This window comes from Pocillopora verrucosa, chromosome 8 (genome assembly GCF_036669915.1).
Source record: "Pocillopora verrucosa isolate sample1 chromosome 8, ASM3666991v2, whole genome shotgun sequence".
Lineage (NCBI taxonomy): Eukaryota > Metazoa > Cnidaria > Anthozoa > Scleractinia > Pocilloporidae > Pocillopora > Pocillopora verrucosa.
In genome coordinates, this window is record NC_089319.1 from 4,507,861 (window position 1) to 4,527,325 (window position 19,465).

Consider the following 19,465-nt stretch of genomic DNA (forward strand, 5'->3'; position numbering starts at 1 on the left):
ATTCAGTTAAACATTCTCAGTCATGAAATTTGGGACAAGCTCAGAGTCAGTGCACTATAAATACAGAGCCTTGCACATTAATGAATCCACAACCTGAAGTCAAATATACTTTATTCTGGCCCCACCATTCACTCAATAATTACAACATACTAACTTGCTCTCTTCCAGACATTCCATATGATGCACTATGAAAAACCACATCAATCTGATGACTGATAATCTAAAATCTTCTATACTTGTTATATTCCCCTGAAACACACATATGAATCTTATGACATAAAATGAGACTTAACATTATCATAAGATTAAAAGAAAAAAAAATTTCCCTTAAATCCAGGATAATTATCACATTATCCTTCGCTAGGTGAAGTAGAAACTATAAGAGGATTCAAGAATCTTATGAAAGCACTTCCCGCTACCGGGTGTCTGACACAGCAATTGAAATAACTTCCATGTATTTTCCCTCTGGTAAAATTTAATACTTTCGTCTGTGCGCAGAACAAAGGCAAGATCCGAATGGAGTTGTTTTAGTAAAATAATCCAAAGTAAATAGCGTAATTTCCCGGCCAAGTCTACTTGTAAACACTCCATTTGTTCACTCCATTGTTTCAGTAGTGTTCTAAGCTGCGAGGATCTCCTAATTTCAACTCCATTTGTTCGTTTACAACTTCATCCAGCGGCCGCGAGATGTCAAACAATACAACCACTGCTCCCATCTTCTTCAGCTCATTCCCCAGCTTGTGGCCAAAATATTGTCCTCCTCCAGTCGCGAGAATTTTTCTCCCTTGGAACATATCAACATCCATTTACAGATTTCCTACTTAACTCAGATTTTCCTTCCCCGCTTTTTTGGACGAGCCTGCATTCAACCAGCTACAGCGTACCAATGCTATCACGTGATAGTAAATGAACCAATTAAAATAATCCATAAACCTAAAGTGATAAGGGAAGGCGGAAATGGAAATCGACCTGAAATACTACCAACACTAATGTTTAGCGAGGTGTTTTACCAGTTAATTTTTCTAGCTATAAGCAATAGTTTCAGCTCCAATGAAGTGATTCCAGATCATCAGCGAACTGCAGCTTCAGACTGACACTGAAGGGGATAGATACAGGACTTTCACTCCCAGTAACATACCAATTCTTGGTAAGCCAACTCAAGTTAGCTTTTAATGCATGATGCCTAGAATTCTTACTAAAATGGAAAATTTTGGTAAACACCTGAGAGCGACTCATCACCTCTATTTTCAAACGTCTTTTCTGAGACGAACAGTAGACTGAATCATAAATACAAATCGCGTAACATTGTCTTGATCTTTAAGGCTGTCAGGTCTTCTCGGATGTCCCTCTCAAAAAATTTTGAAGTAAGGCCTATGCAATTTGTGATCTGACAAAATTTAGGAGTGCCTATTCATTCCAGATTTGATGACAAACATTTTGTGATTACATACTAATAACTAATATACATGACAAAACTATGTGACAACTTTTAATAATTCTAATTTACAGGAATCGCATGTAGAATAATTTATTCAAACCCTGCATGTAATCGCTGAACAATTCGTCAAATTTTTAGCACTTTTAAAGTAACCTCTTTTTAGCACTGAAGTATATGTACCTCTCCTCTGCACTGTTACCTGAAAACTTCATTTCTCTTTGCTAATCAGAAGGAAGAAATTTTTTCATGGATGTATTCAGTCAATTGAATTTCACTTGATCAAAAAGGCAACATGATTACTCTGTGATATGCTAGCAACAGTAATTTTCAGTTTTCATCTAATACGGTTGTCTACAGTTAGTAATTTAAGACATTTTTTGTGAATAAGTAATGAAAGTAATCCATCTTTTTTATTTTCATTTTAGCAACTTCCTAGTCAACATTTAAGGTTCCTGTGATGTCGGGACAATTAAAGGTAGGATATTAAACAACTGCTTTTGAAAATCACAGCCACTACCAAGTTGCTTTGTTCAATCTGGTGTCACCTCAGGAGCAAATTACATGCCTGCAGATACAAAACTTGATAATAATATATTACTGGTATTTACCGAGCAAGAGTTCGATATGGAAAAAAATCTATGGGAGAGTAAAATAAGTCCACATCAGTTTAAGATTAAGAGTCCACATAGATGATTGTAGAACGTTTTTACTTTGGGGTAAAGCATTGAAGCATTTCATTGAAGCTGATGAAAAAGATGTTCAAGGTCTCATGTTTCACATTCTTTTAGATGGTAAGTGATCATACAAGTTGGTTAGAGTTGGATGATTTAAAGTTTGCCATGTCATGCAAAACCAAACTCTGAATAACTGTAGAGGAAAAACTTGTGTATGACATTTTTTGCATGATATCAAAAAGTTACAGGTGCAGGTCACTTCTTAGAGTTGACGAGATTACACAGTTGTATCACACTAACCCTTATATGTACAACAATAATTGTTGTTCTTTACTGTTTCATGGAAATTTTGTACAACTTTTGCTGAAAAGTTTATCAACTTTGTGAAGTTATTAGATGAATTGAAAATTCATCTAAAATTCCTCTTTACTATCTCACGGAAATTTTGTACAACTTTTGCTCATAAGTTACTAAAATTACTAAATGAATTGAAAATAAGGAAGTGTCTTTCGAAAGTAAAATAATTCTTAAAATGACTTTTTTTTATTATTTCTATAACTCTAATTGAATTTCCTAAATCACAAAAATCTTGTGTTTACAGAACGACACTGAGGAAAGGAAACTGAGAGTAACCCTTTTGAGTGCTGGATGGAAAGCTTCAAGCAATGGAGACTTGACAACCATCAACAGAGAGCTAGCAATACAGATGGCTAAACATCCTTACGTGGAAGTCAGTGTCTTCTTACCTTGGTGTAGTGAAGAGGACAAGAAAGATGCTGATGGTTACAATGTTAAACTCATTGAAGCAGTGAAACGGCCTGGTTTAAAACCAGTTCTTTGGCTAGCCTCTGTACCTGATGGCCATGCTATGGATTGTATTCTAGGGCATGGAGTAGATCTTGGTCAGCAAATTTCACTCATAAAGGGAAATCCAAATTACAGTCATTGCAAATGGATTCAAGTTGTCCATACTTCCCCTGAAGAAATTGGCATACACAAAAGCATTTCTGAAGGTCAACAAATGCAGCAAACAGAAATAGAACTATGTGAAATGGCTGATCAAGTTGTAACAATTGGACCCAAGCTAACTGATGCATATAAGCGCCAACTCAGAAAACAAGACGTTTTTAACCTGACACCAAGCATTCTCTCTGAATTTTCAGATGTCCAGCAAGTAAGTGGTGAAGAAAGAACATTTTGTGTCTTGGTAACTGAGAGTGGTGATAGTGAAGATTTTTATGTTAAGGGGTACCACATTGCAGCGAAAGCTATAGCTGAGCTAAGGGATAAATCTTACCAACTCAGGTTTGCTTCCAAACAGAGAGGAAAAGAAGATGAATTAAAACACAAGTTACTTCAGTGTGGTATTGATCCTAATCAGCTAATTATCTGCAGCTTTGATGAAAACAGGAAAACGTCAGCCAACTTATTCTCTATGGTGGATATTGTTCTATTACCCTCAAAAACTGAGGGATTCGGGTTGAGTGCTCTTAAAGCCATATCTGCTGGTCTTCCAGTACTTGTCAGTGGAAACTCAGGAATTGCAGAGGCCTTAAGGGAGGTGCCTAATGGGTCCCAGTGTATAGTGGATTCACAGGATCCTGCAGACTGGGCCAGAGCAATAAAAGTTGTGCGTAACAAAAAAAGGAATGTACGACTTGCAGAGGCTAAGATTCTCCGTGGAAACTATTTGCAGCAGTTCAGCTGGGAGGAGTGTTGTGATATCCTTGTTACAAAGATGTGCAATCTTGCATTTGGTAAGTTTTATCACCTTGCATGAGAAATGCAGAAGTTTTAATCAAATTTGAAATAATGACAAAGCTCACATGTTTTGTGTTAAATATTCAATTTACAGGGTAGCAGTTGTTTTTAAATGCTATAGGGCTGTAGTCTTATGGAATGTTACAAGTTTACATTTAGGAAAACTAATAATCCAAGGCTATAAGTTGGTGCTAATGGCCATTGTTGTTAACAATAGTCAAATTTGTGTACTGCATTGGTACTATATTCAATTGGAAGATTGCTGACTGTGCAATTTGCTCTGAAGGAACACTGGTGTAGAAACCCTCTAATAATGAGGACCTGCAAACAGATTATCATCCAATGTGTTTGAAGGTTAATGTGATATTAATGGTTTAAGTGGATTTGAAGTAAAATTTGATCTCCATTTTATCATATATTCTTACTGCATTGTTCAACCCTACTGAAAAAAATTCACATGGAATTAAATGCGACTGATAGTGAACTTTCAAAGCAATTCTCTTGTGTGGCATGTCAATTTCTTGTAAACAACCTGCATTTTTTATTATGTATTTCACATACAGAGGGCAAAGTCCAGATAGGCAACAACCAATCAAGGAGCCCTCTTTGAAATATTATCTTTTACTCTTGGTCGTTGTATCTTCACTTATTTGAGAGTGCAATATATCTTTGCTTAGGTTTTATTGGAGATACAACAGAGTTTCAGTTTGCTTTTCGCAGTAGAATTCGTATGTGGAATTTTATTTTTGAAGCAACTAACTGTAGACAAACAATTTTGATGGTATCCAGTCAAGTCGCCGACGGTTCAACTCGCCAACGCCAACTCGCCGACGTATAAAATCGAGTAGAGACGTCGGCGAGTTGGTCTTCAATCCAGTACAACTTATTAGAAGATAGACATATAGAAAAGTAAAAGATATTTAGTGAAAAAACAAATTTGTTTTCTTCCAACAAAGTTTATAAGGATCTCATGGAGAATAAAGCAAGGTAAACATCGCCAATAAATATGAAAGCTTCAGACGCGAACGAGTTATTGTGTGACAATACTGTAAAGACTCATCATGTCAGTCGATCAGATTATTTTAAGAAAACTTGACTTTATAGACAAGACCTTTAGTAAAAAAAACAATTCTTTTTATTTCCGACGAAGTTTTTGAGGATCTCAAGGCGAAGAAAGCAAGGTAAACATCGCCAATAACCGAAAAAGCTTTAGACGCCAACAAGTTATTGTGTGACAACAACACTGTAAAGACTCATCATGTAAATCGGTCAGATTTTTTAAAAAAAAACTTGGCTTTCTAGACAAGATCTTAAGAAAAAAACAATCCCTTTTATTTCCGACTAAGTTTATAAGAATCTCAAGGCGAATAAAGCAAGGTAAACATCGCCATTAATCAAAAAAACTTTGGACGCGAACGAGTTATTGTGTGACAACTACACTGTAAAGACTTATCTTGTCACTCGGTCAGATTTTTTAAAAAAGACGACTTTCTAAACAAGATCTTTCGCAAAAAAAAAAAAACTCTTTTTATTTCCAACAAAGTTTATAGGGATTTCAAGGCGAGTAAAGCAAGGTGAATATCGCCAATGACCAAAAAAGCTTTAGGCGCGAACGAGTTATTGTGTGACAACCATAACAACCAGGCGGAACGACATGTTTTTTTAACTTTAAAGAATGATTTATTCATGATCGAGCATGTTTGATTTACGATAAGATTTGGTATATTATAAAGATCAAGTGAACATGTGAAAGCTATACATATCATGCAATTATTCTGCTCTTGAAGGTCCGTGTAATCTCGACATCGATTTCAATAATTGGGCCGCTGTCTTTTCACCATTCTCACATTTCTCACAACAACTCGTTTGTGTCTAAACCTTTTTTGGTCCATGGCGATGTTCACCTTGCTTTATTCGCCTTAGGATCCTTGTAAACTTTGTTGAAAATAAAAATAATTGGTTTTTCTAGAGATATTGTCTATAAAGCCAAGTTTTTTTAAAAAATCTGACCGATTGACACGATGAATTTCCACAGTGTTGTTGTCACACAATAATTATCTCGTTCGAGTCTGAAGCTTTTACATTCATTGGCGATGTTTACATTGCTTTATTCGCTATGAGATCCTTAAAAACTTTGTTGGAAGGAAACAAAACTGTTTTTTGACCAAACATATTTTACTTTTCTGTATGTTTAACTTCTAATAAGTTGTACTGGATTGAAGATCAACTCGCCGACGTCTCTACTCGATTTTATACGTCGGCGAGTTGGAGTTGGCGAGTTGAACCGTCGGCGAGGAACAGCAGTAGGCTTGGTTTCTTTTGTATCTGTTATTTAGTCTTGTCACGCAACGCACTCTCTCAGGAAATAGAGGGTGTTGTGTGACAAGACCAAACAACAGCTGCAAAGGAGAATACAGTAAGTGTGGCACTAATTCATTTTATTTTTGCCTAGAAGTATTTGAACAATAGAGAAAATGGATCATAAAATACATGACATGGTGTGACTTTAGTTAAACTAGGTTTTATTTTCTTTCTTTTAAGGTGAAGGAATGCAATATTTTTGTTCCTTGAAAAGTTATGCTCTTTTTCTGACTTACATAAATGAAAACATTAAGTACACATTTATAGTGTCCCATCTTGACCCACCCAGCCAAAAAAAATAACTTGGGCATGCTAGGCATGCCCATGTTTCACCTTAGCTAAGTCTGTTTAGATATTTCCATGTTTGAAACTGTAATCTTTTAGATCAATCAGAATTTTGATTCTACCATGGAATGAGGTAAAGAAGCAAATTAAAGAAACTGAAACTGAAGCAATATATATACTGTATGTGGTAATCATTTTTATTTCATTAAATTGTTGTTGGTATTTATTCATTGGTAACAAGCTCTATGTTTGATTGGTGTTGCCTCATTGTAATGTTCTCAAATTTTAATGATTAATTAGGTAAGAGGTGAAAAAACCTTGTTATATTAGGATTAAATTTGACTGTTACAATTTAACAGGTGGTGAAATGAATATTAAGGTTGATGTGGATGACTTGGAACCTGAAAGACAGAATATGCAGACTGGCATGTTGGCCACAGAGTCTGTCCGATGCCAAGAGGTTCAGCAGCCTGGGGCATCTGCTACATCAGCTGCATCTGGAAGTGTGTCCTATTCACAGACAGAAGATCTACATGCTCTCAAAGTGGAAACCTTTCTATCAATTATTAAAGATTCTTTCCACTCCACAAAGCCACAGTCCATTGAAGAATTCAATCAGTTTAAGGAATATTTAAAAGAAATGAAGGTCATTATTGGTGATATAGATGCTTTATCCTCTGAATTCCACTCCACAAGTTCAACCAGTGAAAGTCCACTAACAAAAGAACAATGGGAAAAAAGTGAACAGAAGACAAAGATTATGGAGACGGCAAAATTGGAAGGTGAAAAAGAAATTACAAACTTGTATTAATTTATTATGGAAAGTTTTTGTGAACAGTAATAACAATTATGTGATAAATCTTTGAAGGATAATTTCAGTGCAATAATGTGGCATCAATATTTTATTATAATTGTACACAGTTCCACTTATGGGAACTAAACATTTGTAGAGAAGCTGTGATGTTAATCTCTCCATTTTTTACTTTGACACTGTATGTGGAAATACAGAAACCTTTTGTAAAAGACTGAAGGCAGGTACATGTAGATAACATGCTATCATTGCATGCATGCTAGATTGCATGATTTATTTCTGTAAATGTTTTGATATGGATAAACTAGCAGTAATAGTTCCCTTTCAGCCACCATTAACTTTTTCCCACTTTCTTCCATCTTGCAAATACGCGCATGAAATTTGTCATGTTGCAAAAATTTTGTGTACTGGGTACTGTTTAATTGGAGGATTGGTGTGCAATTTCAGGTTTTAGGAGAAGGAACACTGGTGTAGAAGCCCTCTAATACTGAGGACCTGCAAGCAGACTAATATCCAATATGTTTGAAGTTTAATGTGATATTAATGGTTTCAAGTGCAGCTGAAGCACAATTTTAACTTGGACACTTTGCTCCAAATCAACAGATCAGAAATTGAACATCAAAGTTGATGTGGAACATGTGAAACGTGCAGATCAAGATGCTTACAATACAGCTTCAGTTTTAGCTTTGGAGCCAGCAGGATATCAGAAGGCATCCATAGCTTCAGGCACAAAGAGAAAAGGACATTCTGATGCAGATTTAGAAGATCCCCAACCAATCAAAAAGAAAGTCTTGTGCTTAATTGCCATGAATTACCTTGATACTACACCAGCACAGAGCAGGGATGAACGCAATGAGTTTAAGGAATACTTACAAGAAATGAAGGTCTTCATCGTAGGTGTTTCTGTGGGAAGTTTGGTGATAACAGTAAAGTGCGATTCTCTCTCGAGCTTGGAGGAATTATGGGAAGATTACTCTTGTGGCCTTTTGGATAAGATGGTACGAGATTGTTTTGTAACTGAAAAGATCATGAAGGAACTGAACCTGGCAGAACTGAAGCTGAAAACAACAATGGACATAGAAGAGTACAATGCATACAAACTGTACTTTCTTGAGAAGGATGCACTCAGAGGTCAGTTGAAAGAAAGAAAAAGGCCTGGTCTTTCAGAAAAATGTTTTGAAATGATTAAAAACACAATGCATCACTCATTCAACATGGTGCACCATAGGGTTAACAGAGGTGTAGAGGGGGTTCAGGTTTTGACCAAGATATTCAACCAATTGTTTCATGACTAAGCTCATACTTACTATGTATACAATGACAATCTGCAGCTAGAAGTGATTTGTTTTCAAGAAATTTCCTAGTATATTTTCCTTTCTGTCTGCTTGTATTTATCTTTGGCTCCAAATATGAACAAAATAAAACAAGCTAAAATAAAAATTGGCAAGATATTAGTTGGAGAAGCTATAAAAGAAAATGTTACCTGTATTTGTGTATGGGGTTTTTATAAAAATGATTTGAGGTGTGTTGTATGGTTTTGAATGTCAGTATTTAGTGATTTCCCCATTATTTGTTTTCTTTTAAATCTGATTTTAGGTGCCTCATCTTCTGAATTCCACTCCATAAGTTCAACCAGTGAAAGTCCACAAAATCAAGAAGAGCTGAAAAAATGGAAACAGAAGACGAAGATTGTTGAGACAGAGAAACTGAAAGGTGAAAACAAAATTAAAAGATGTATTAAGTTATTATGGAAAGTTTTTGTGAACAGTGATAACAATTTATTATTTGACAAAGCTTTGAAGAATTATCTCAATGCAGTAATGTGGTGTTAGTATTATTTTTAGAGTATAACTTATGGGGAAAAACTTACAGCATAATATTATTAAGTTGGCTTTTGTGAGGGCTGATGGAATAGGTACATTTGAGTTTGACATGAAGAAGACACTGAATGCTAATTTTGCTCTACACTTTTGGTCTTCTTAGGTACTTCACCCCCATCTTATATGTTCACTACTGGCCGTGAAAAAGAACAAGAAGAACTACCTAAAGCTATGAGACTTCAGGAAAGAAAAGGTAAAGTGAAAAAGGATCTGGAACTCAGATTTAGTCAAATCTGATATGAGATACTAAATTTATATACTCTGGTAGATGTTGTAAATATTTGAAACATTTGAGCCCAAGGAACTTGCTTGAGATAAATCTATACCACAACTTGTAGTTTTTTATTATTTTTACACTGGCTGGTAAACTTGTTCTTCTGTCATGGGATTAAATACAACTGCATAGATGCCCTTTAGTGCATGTAATATTCTAGAAGAGCACCTGCGACTGGATTGTTGGCAGGGTTGGCGACTGTATTGTTGGCAGGGTTTTCTTCAAGAGAGCAAAAAAAGTAGATTCTTTTTATAGGTTATCTTCATTTGTTGATCTGTGATTGACTCCCAATGGCTTCTTGTGATGTTTTCCTCACTCCAAATGGGTTACTGTTTTTACCTGGGTTTCGCTTTCTGTTGTGCAACTAAATTTAAAGAGAACTATCATATGTTTCTTCTGATACAGTGACTTCGCCTTAAGTCACGAAACTTGAGATGATAGTCTTTACTTTGACTGCTTCATTTTTTTATTTATTTATTTTATTTTTTTCATGTTCTCTTCCTCTGGAAATTAAAAAGAGTTTTCTACAAGGAATAACAAGATCAGTGTTAGTAAGTAAGTATACTTGAAAAGTGGAGTCCAGTTATTAAAATTTTTGCCTTCTGATTGATTGAACATAAGCATGTAACCTCAAGCTCCAATCTCATTGCCTGGCTACAACAAATATGTTCCATGAATTTTTTAGCAAAGTGAAAAAGAAATATCTGTGAGTAAGCCATGTAGCAATGTTGGAAAAGAGCAGATTTCTTTTTGTGTGAATTTTTAACAAAACAATTATTCTACTCAGGTTTGCTGAATATGAGATTACATTACCAACTTTGGACTGTTGACCTTGTTGGTTATTTATCATCTCGTATTTGGCACGCTTCAGTAGAATAATAGTTAATTGGTGCTTTAGTTCAACATCAAATTTGGAGTCCCAGGGTAAATAATTGAATTATGCATCATTTGACGGAAGAAAATTTGCTGGAAATGTTTGCATTGAACAGCATGCACAGAGAGTGATTATTTGATCATTAATATTATTGTTATTCATATTACTGTTTTTGTTGATGATAATGCCCTTTGTTTCGTCGAAAAGAAGACTAAAGAGCCAATACGGAGGAAGAACCGTATTTGATTTAATAACACAATTCGATCTAAAATACAAAGAAACCACGTGGTTACTCAGCCTTACAAGCGTTCAAAACAAACAAAAAATTAACTGTGATAACCTGGAAATCAACTGAAACTTACTTCTTGACTGCCTCCGTACTTGTGGCAAATAGTTACGGAGGCTGAAGCTGAACTGAACAACTGAAACCTAGATTACGCGTCTTTAATTAAACGTTTTACGCGACAAACATTGCGATAATTATTGCGGTATATGAATTCAAACGGAGCGCGCGCGGAACGGTAAACGTAAATAGCGCGCGCGTTAAACAATTAATTATAATGAAAAGAATGTTCAGTGAAACACCCTTCCTTGTTCCTCTTCTTTTTTTATTTGATTTCACGTCTCTCATTTTACAGAAGCGAGATTACCGAAGAAGGAGGGGCACTAATGGTCCAAAACGTCCCATCGCGTGTACTGATCCCTCCTAAAGCTCTGCCAACATGTACCGAGGTCACATGTTCTTTATGGAATCAGCAGATTCTATCACCACCCCTTGGAAGAAATGAGGCCTTAGTGAGCAGTGTGATGGAACTAGCCTGTGGAAACCTTCCTGGTACAGAGGAACGTTACGAGTTCAATGTGAAAGTGAAGGTGGCTTTATCCCACAGTGCTAGTGACATTAAAGGATACGAATTGGTGATCAAAGAATTGATCAATAAGAAGACCAATGATTGGAGGGACTTGAAAACCAGATGGGCTTGGACGCCATCAGGTAGTAGCTATGTTGGTAATTTACAGGGTACAGCCATCCTTCCTTAGACAACTTGACCTCTTTCCTTACACGAAACCACAAACAAATTGACTGTATAAGAGGATGCATAGGCTTTCTATTTCTTTCTTATAGACTTGGTTTGTAATTGAAGTTGGTCCTTTTAATGTTCATCTTTATCTTGTGTGATTGTCCTACTGCCACTTCAGTTGTTTTACTTCTTCCAGTATTACAATCATACTTGTCAGAAACAAATTTAAAGAACTGTTTGTAAAAATATGAAGCTGAATCAACAAAGATATAGGATTGAAAATAGAGGGTTTTTTAAGTCAACAACACCTTCTGCCTCATTACAGATATCAAAGATGAGCATTCTGGCGTGGATGAATTCCCAGACTGGTTATTTCCGTTTGCAGAGGCAGAAATTACGAGTTTTTCTTCATTTGCGGTGGTCTGGCGTCTCAAGTCTTTCACGTTTAAAAACCCTTCGACTTTGTCATCTTCCTTTCCCTGCATTCTGTCAGACCATCCAGGAGTGAGTGTAACATTCCCTGAGAGTTCTCTCCCAACAGGACAAACCTTTGCTCTTACTGTACAGGTACCTATACATCCTTTCCACCAGAATATATCCTAATAGTTTACATATTAACATTACGTTTTTGCTGTTAAAGACAATATTTTTGAACACGAAGGTAGACTTATCAGCCTATGATTCGATAAGCACTCTCTTACCTTCAGTCAGCGACTTCTGTGAGAGATGATTGTGTATTCAGTTTGCTTTAACGACTCTTTATTAAGTTGGTGCGGCTTTAGGTTTTCATTAGTACACATAGTACAGTTTCATCTTTCTTTGAAGGTGCAAGAGGTTCCGTGCAGTAATGCTAAACTGAAAGAACCACCAGTTGTTGGACCTATCCTACACATCTCAACTTCTGAACCAGTTCAGCTTTTAGCACCTGCTAGGCTCACAATCCCTGTTACGCTCCGGGAAGACGTACCCAAATGTCTGGATTATTCGGCCACTGACGTCAGGATATTTTGCCGAACCTCTGAAGAGGATGAAAGAGAATGGAACGAAGTCACAGAGCAGTTAGAAAATATAGCGGTTCTTGAAAATGGGACAGTGACGTTTACAGTAAATCACTTCTCAGAGTAAGTATACTCTTCTGGCTGTTTTGAAAGCAGAGACAAACTGCAAAGCATTCACGTGGGTAGGGTCGTGGTAAATCTTTTGCAGAAAAGAAATGCATCATTAGGTGACATCAGGGTGCACAAAACTACAGAAAAGAGGAAAAAAACCAAAAACAAAGGAAACCAAACGACTAAATTATTACTCTAAATCCGATTCGTCATCTATAGGTATTCTTTATAAACCTTAATCGAGCTTTCAGGGATCTCAGTTTATTACACAATTCGCGGTGTGACTCGCTTATCAACGAGATCTCGTGGGAGAGCGATTTGTTTTGTCCGCCCTTAACTGACGTAAACGTAGGCATGGTACGCATGCAAAAGATTTTTTTTCCATGAGTGGGTTGAAATAGGCTTCTAAGTAACTGATGTTTGTATTTTTGTAAAAGAAAAGAGCCTTTACTTTCAAAAGATTCCAATGAAAATATCGATCAGTGGAGAGCAAAGAAACCTTCCAATTTATCCAAAATAAACTCAGACACACGTACTTTATAGTCTATTGCCACTCTTGTCTGAATAACTGTTGGCAAAAAGAAACTGCATTGATGTCACGCTTCCTGTAGTGTCATTCCCCCATTGCACTCTTTCCTTCGTTGCGTGACGAGACCAAGAAAACGGTCTGTTCGCAGGCCAAGGCAATGGTTACTGTCGTTCCTTCGTCAGCGAATTTGATTGATAGCAAATGTGCACGTGAGAATTGCGTGGAAAACTGACTAACCGTAGCATTTAGTTCCATGAGAAATTTTCTCAGTGGGGTAGGATTATGTCATAAAATTTAGGCTGTTTACTGGAAAATGGCATTTAATCTGAGAAAGTTTCTCAGTAAAAAAAATGGGTTTTTTGCTTTAGGCTGAGAATATGTTTTTAACAATTCTGGGGACTGGCTTTAATCTTTTGTATTGGTTAAAATTTAAGCGTCGATCATTTCAAAGCTTCAAAATCCCACCCCCTGGGCAACCCCCCCCCCCCCCCCAGTCCTTTGAACTTTTTGAAGATTGGTTCGTTTAAATTCCCGGCACCCCAAGGGCCAAAACTGCGTCTAAATTCCCCACTCAAGTGCCAGATTTTATGATCAATTACCCCTCTTCCAAAGAAAAAATGTTTAAATGGCGAGAAAAAGGCATGGTTTATGGCCTTTCGGTTATAAGCATAATTCTAACATATTCTACGATGTGAAATTTTATCATGCTGCTGTGTTTAGCCACTGAATGCAATACCTTCGAATGAATTATATTTGTTTTACATTTACAGCATTGGTTCATGTACTATTCAATAGCTGTTCATGCATACTCTACGGACAACAACTACTTTGTGAAAATAGCAAGATCAGCGCTGCGACTTACTGAATTGACCATTCAAGCTGTAAAACCTAAATGTCCGTGGGTTGTCTGGGAGGGGGGGTTGTTGAAACTTCGAATTGATCGGTGCTTTAGCAGTTAATCCGTAATTCTACGCAAGAGATCATTTGCATATATTCTCTGTTAAAAGATGCGCGCGCTCTGATTTGATGATGAATTATCGGGAATACTCTCTTAACTTTAATGACTCTATGAATAGATGTTGTTAAGTTTGTGTCGTTTTCCCTTAGGCACTGGGTTTGGATTGACCGATTGAAATTACCCTTTGTTACCCTAAAGAATCTTGCCGATGACTTCTGTAGAAGACTGATGTTACAAGAAGTAGGATTTTTTGCTCGTTTATATGCAACAGAAAATCCCTCGATCTACGTGCTGACTCTTTGCTGCTTCCCACTACATCTTAGAGAACAAGTGCAAACTCTATCTCCAGATCCTCGCCGCGTTTGTGCTCAAGGGGGAGGAAACTCGCGGAAGCCACTGTGTAAAGAAGATTGGATGTCTGTGTCTCTTTCCAACGCATTTACTTTGCAAAAAGGCAATCCATACAACCTCTTGAAGTGAGTTTAGTGTGAGTTTCTGTGTCCGGCAACTTGGAGTAGATGTGTAATGAGAAACATATCTTTTGCCTGGACAAATAGAAATACCTAGTATTTATATCTTCGTCTCATTTGTTTGTGCCAGGTTTCTCGGAACTGATCCTTTTGAAGGTAGTTTGCGTGTATCAATTAGCGACCTTAGTAACCTGCAAGTAGAGTTGTACATGGAGAAGCAATTTAATAGGGACGCTCTATGCACGCTGTATTTCGTTCCGACCTTTCCAGATCAGGTATGTATTATATGAAGTTGAAAATATTGAACTATGGGAGTAAATTCTGATTAGGAGGTGTTTTAGAAACGTAATTTTGAAGCTCTTTCCTTCGGGCTGAGTAACTCAGGATTCACCCGCCTAAAAGATACCTCCATCTGTGCGAAGGTTTTATACCCCTCACGCTGCCGTGCAAAGTGCGTGACAAGGAAGCTTCACAGAAGATTAAGTTAGCTCTTTCAAATAACTCCTTCACTGTACTTCTTTTCTATTTATCATCTTGCATCTATTTGGCACTGGTGAGGTTAAGTTAGACTTAAATTGCTACTGGCAGAGCTAGACTACTCTTTTTGTGGGATATCTAGTCAGACAGTTTGCTGCAGCCTGAGTTTTACGGATTGTTAGTGAAAATGAAATAAAGACACTACCACTTGAGTGATTTTAAGTCCTTATGAAATCACGGGAGTGAATCGCAACAGAAATCGCACTCAAAGTCGCAGCAAAAAATCGTCAATTTTCTAGTGACGAGGCTAGAGAATTGATAGACATAATGTCGGATAAAATATTAAGAAATTAACTTTCTCTGTTGCAGACCTCTTCTCCCAGGTACTTTCCTTCTACAGCACAGGTAGCCATGCCTGAGCAAAAGGAAGATCAGGTGAAATTCGAAGTTCCGTGTTATTTACGTTTCCCTCAGCTTATGTTCGAAAATGATAATAATTGATCATTTGATTTTGATGAAGTCACCGGCTGAAAAAAGCCTCCCACATGTTTAGTAGTTTCTACCAGCAGTCTTCGTGTTGTCTGATCGTCCGGGTGAGTGTAGTCCTGACGACCCTAGGGACTGTTGTCGGTAGTACTGACTGACGTTTTGACAAACTCAGCACAAGTCATAATCAGACAGTCCAGTGATGGGCTGTTGCCAGTCGATTGTTTTAAGTCCGGTTTGCGTAGACTGATTGGTCACGAATGCACACCTTGATAGAATCAGTAGGGAACTTTAAGGTGGGTTTTAAGTTAATATAATTTATCGCACGTTTCCATAACCTTGTTATGTTATTTCAGGTTGCGCTGGAATCCAGCACATCTTTCCCCTCACCGAAAGCACTTGAAGAAACAGATTCAAGTATTTCCTCAGAAAAAGTTTTGAATGTTACCATCTTAGCAGACGAGTGGAATTCGCTGAAAGGTGGATTATCGACGTTTAACAGAGAACTTGCCATTCATTTAGCAAGCCGTTCCGACACTCATCTCACTGTCTTTGTTCCTCACGGTGCATGTGAAGAGAAAGAAAAGGCAGCAGCTGCAGAAAAATTTGTTAGTATTATTGAGGCAGAGGAACTCATGACGTGCGATTCCCTCGTAGAATTGTTCTTTCCACCGGACGACCTTGAAATTGATGTAGTAATTGGTCATGGCGTGAAGCTTGGTCAACAGGCTCAGAAGATTAGAAAATCTCATAAGTGCATGTGGGTTCAAGTAGTGCACACTGCTCCGGCTGAACTCGGTATGTACAAGCGCTATTCGAATGCTATCACACAAAGTGGAGTAAAGAACCAGCGTGAGGTTAGTCTTTGCAAAATAGCTGACCTTGTAATGGCAGTTGGGCCTAAATTGAAAGGTTTCTACTCCACTCGACTACACTCTTTCAAAAAAGAGCAGGATGTTGTGGAATTTACTCCGGGAATCATGAGTGATTTAAATAGTGTGAAGCTGTCGCCAAACGAGAACGATGAGTTTCAGGTCCTGATGTTTGGGCGTGGTGATGACGAAGACTTCGAGCTAAAAGGCTACGATATTGCCGCTCGGGCGTTTAAAAGTCGTGACCTGAAAAACGACTCCTATCATCTCACATTCGTTGGAGCGGCGCCAGGAAAACTAGACGAATTTGCTAATAAGATTCTCCGACATAAAATCTCTAAAAACCAGCTGTCTGTCGAAGAATATATCAAGGATAGAGATGGATTAAAAGAGCTGCTTCTTCGTATGGATCTGGTTATCATGCCTTCAAGAACAGAGGGATTTGGACTCACTGCTCTCGAAGGCTTATCCGCTGGTTTGCCTGTCCTTGCTGGCCACAACTCAGGCTTTTCAAAAGCGTTGCAGAAGATAGAATTTGGAGAACTCTGTGTAGTTAACTCAGATAATCCCGAAGACTGGTCAAAGGCGATCAAGAAGGTCCGTCAAAAGGAGAGAAAAAAGCGGCTAGACGAGATGCAACAACTGCGGAAATCTTATGGACAGAAGTACAACTGGGCAGAACAATGCGAGATTCTTGTAAAGGAGATGAGGAGAAAAGTTTTTGGTAGGCAGCTTCTCTTTTTTCTTTCCCTTCCTTGCTTTAAAACAATTGAAGCAATGACTCTTTTTGAGTCAGCTTTTTAATTTTTGTTCTCTTTAATTGTCCGTTTTTCTCGTCATTCGTTTATTGATTCATCGATTTGTCTTTTATTTATTCATTCATTTATTTACTTACTTATTCATAAATCCGTATTCTTATCTATTCATGCCTAACTCTTTCTCCTTCCTTCTTTCCTTCACTCATGTCTTCCTACCTTTTTATCTCTTTCCTCTTTCCTGCCGGCTATTCCTTCATCTACTACTACTACTATCTACTACTAGAAATCAACTTACATTCTGTAATATTGCAGATTTAAGCGTTTCATTACTCTCGTAGAACTTCAGAACATCGACAATAAACCTACGAAGACACCGTGAGAAGTAAACACTATGGTGATTCAACTCAGGATTTTTTACTACTGAAGAAACTTGACAATTAAAGTCTTTTTAAAATTTTTTATTTCATTGTATTAGCCAGGAAAACATTTACCCAAATTAGGCTTTGTAAGATCACCAGATTAGATGTACATATTTTAGTTTTTATATAAATTTCTCAGTAGTTGTTAAAAGACAAATTTGGCATCTAACAAGAATTTTCCTTATAGGTGTTTTTTGACTTATTTCAACGTGGAAAATGAATGGAAATAATATATTAGCACAAGCCATTCAGTAAAAATTATAATAAGCCAGTCAATCATTTCCAATTTCTTTTGGCGGTCTCATCTTACAGGTATAATTTAGCACGCTCGACACCTCTTTTTCTTAGAGGTGTCTTAAGGTGTAAACATGTAGCACTTTTCATCTTCCGCGCTGAATTTATAATCAAGTAATTTATACGAATAGCACGTTGCTCTTTTAGGGCCGGTACCTTGGGTACGCCCTTTCTTCTCCGAATTTTCTGTTTATTCTGCCGTTATGTAACAGTCCTAAAGGGCTATGTTCTCTCAGGATATGTCTCCAACTTTGATTTTACTTCTGTTAGTAAGTTTATTATAATTTTTATATTACCAATCTTGTTTTTCTTTCGCCCGACCTTGACCGTAAGATTAAGAAATTTAAGGTAGAAAGTCATTTTTTAAAGCACAGGCATCGCGAAGGTACCTACTTAGTATGCGAACTCCGCTCTGCATAGCTTAGCGAGATTCGCTAGTTAAGTGTAAAAGCATGACGAAGGTTAGAGATCGACAGCTCAGTAAGCGTCACCTTTATAAGCAGTAACCCATACTTTCCTTGTTAGATCAGAGCTAGTCTCCTTTGTATTATCTTGCGTAGAAAAAGAGTGAATAAAGACACGGACAATCGACATGTGTTAGAGTTCTCTTCTAACATAGTGCAGTACTGAAGTTTAATAGTCAATGGTTTCACTCAGAGACCCGAACCAACAGTTCAGAAGAAAGTATGTTACTCATAAACATTAAATGGAAATTGTATTTGTTTATATTTCCCGTCTTTTTTTGACGATAAAGCTGTGCAACTTTATCATATTTAAGCTAAAAAGCTCTTCTTCACGGAAACGAACTATTCTTTGTACGTGGGGATCCGTCACATCTGTGTGGAGAATTGTGACTCAGAGACGCGAAGATGTGGTATAATGTTCGAGTGGTGGAGCAATTTTCAGATAAGTGTCCAGAGTTATCCGGGAGTTATCGGTCAAAGTGCGCTGTGATTGGCTTAGACAACTCACGGCAACTAATTTCAACCAATAAGATGCAAACCAAAAACCATCGTTACTTAGTCACTGATGTTTTCTGTCAGGAAGTTTTCCTTCGGGTAGTTTGTGTGTTTTTTATTTTTATCTTTTTTAACTTGGAGTTTATGATGGTTTCTTGGGATATCTTTTTTCTGCTTTAATCGACGGTTGTGATTAGGCACCCAATCCTTAGTTATATATGTCGTTTTCCAGACCAACGCACCATAGCTGACACTCTAGCGGTATTTCGGACAACATCTACAGGGATACGCCTCACCAGCCGGGAAAAAGCGCGATCCTCAACAGTATGCGAATAACAAAAATCAGTGAAAAAAGATTGACGTTTGTGCGCTGCGGTAGTTCTAGTTTTAACTTCATTGCGCGGCTGGAGCTCCATGAGTAAAGTGCTCAAAAAGTAGTAGTCGGCACATCAAAGTCAAAATTAGAGCTCCTTTGGCGCGCTAACGTAAATTTTTTTTTCCGCTGATTTTTTTTATTTGTGCTACAGGTAGTCGTGAATGGTAAAATTTCCCTTGATGTAGCAGTAGAACAAATTACCCCTCACGACTGAAGATTATCTGTAACGGTCGAATTGGCCTCGTCTCTGTTTAAGCAAGATGAACATCTTAATGCAATGATAGATTTATCTTGAACAGAATGCAGTGATGAGAATTTGACGTGGAAGTCTTTTTCTTTTCCAATTTTTTGGTTGTGTGTTACGCGTTTCTTTATTTT

The 19,465-nt window shown here is 37.3% G+C and overlaps 1 protein-coding gene across 1 annotated transcript; it reads left to right on the plus strand.

Moving 5' to 3' along the window:
* Window positions 1–958: 958 nt before the first annotated feature.
* On the plus strand, window positions 959–18,341 carry LOC136276909 (uncharacterized). Its single transcript, XM_066171369.1, has 16 exons — window positions 959–1,147; window positions 1,864–1,913; window positions 2,714–3,869; window positions 6,879–7,301; window positions 7,934–8,461; window positions 8,927–9,043; window positions 9,314–9,403; window positions 10,003–10,039; window positions 10,997–11,352; window positions 11,706–11,947; window positions 12,206–12,501; window positions 14,126–14,452; window positions 14,577–14,721; window positions 15,293–15,358; window positions 15,766–17,005; window positions 17,378–18,341. Exons 2-16 carry the CDS (start codon window positions 1,896–1,898, stop codon window positions 17,416–17,418), a joined length of 5,082 nt encoding a protein of 1,693 aa, XP_066027466.1. The 5' UTR covers window positions 959–1,147; window positions 1,864–1,895; the 3' UTR covers window positions 17,419–18,341.
* Window positions 18,342–19,465: the final 1,124 nt, after the last annotated feature.

Excerpts from the sequence above, each read along its gene's own strand:
- LOC136276909 (XM_066171369.1), top strand. Across the intron at positions 11,353-11,705 it reads ATGGGCTTGGACGCCATCAG|ATATCAAAGATGAGCATTCT; the intron begins GTAGTAGCTATG and ends GCCTCATTACAG. Across the intron at positions 14,722-15,292 it reads TTCCGACCTTTCCAGATCAG|ACCTCTTCTCCCAGGTACTT; the intron begins GTATGTATTATA and ends TCTCTGTTGCAG.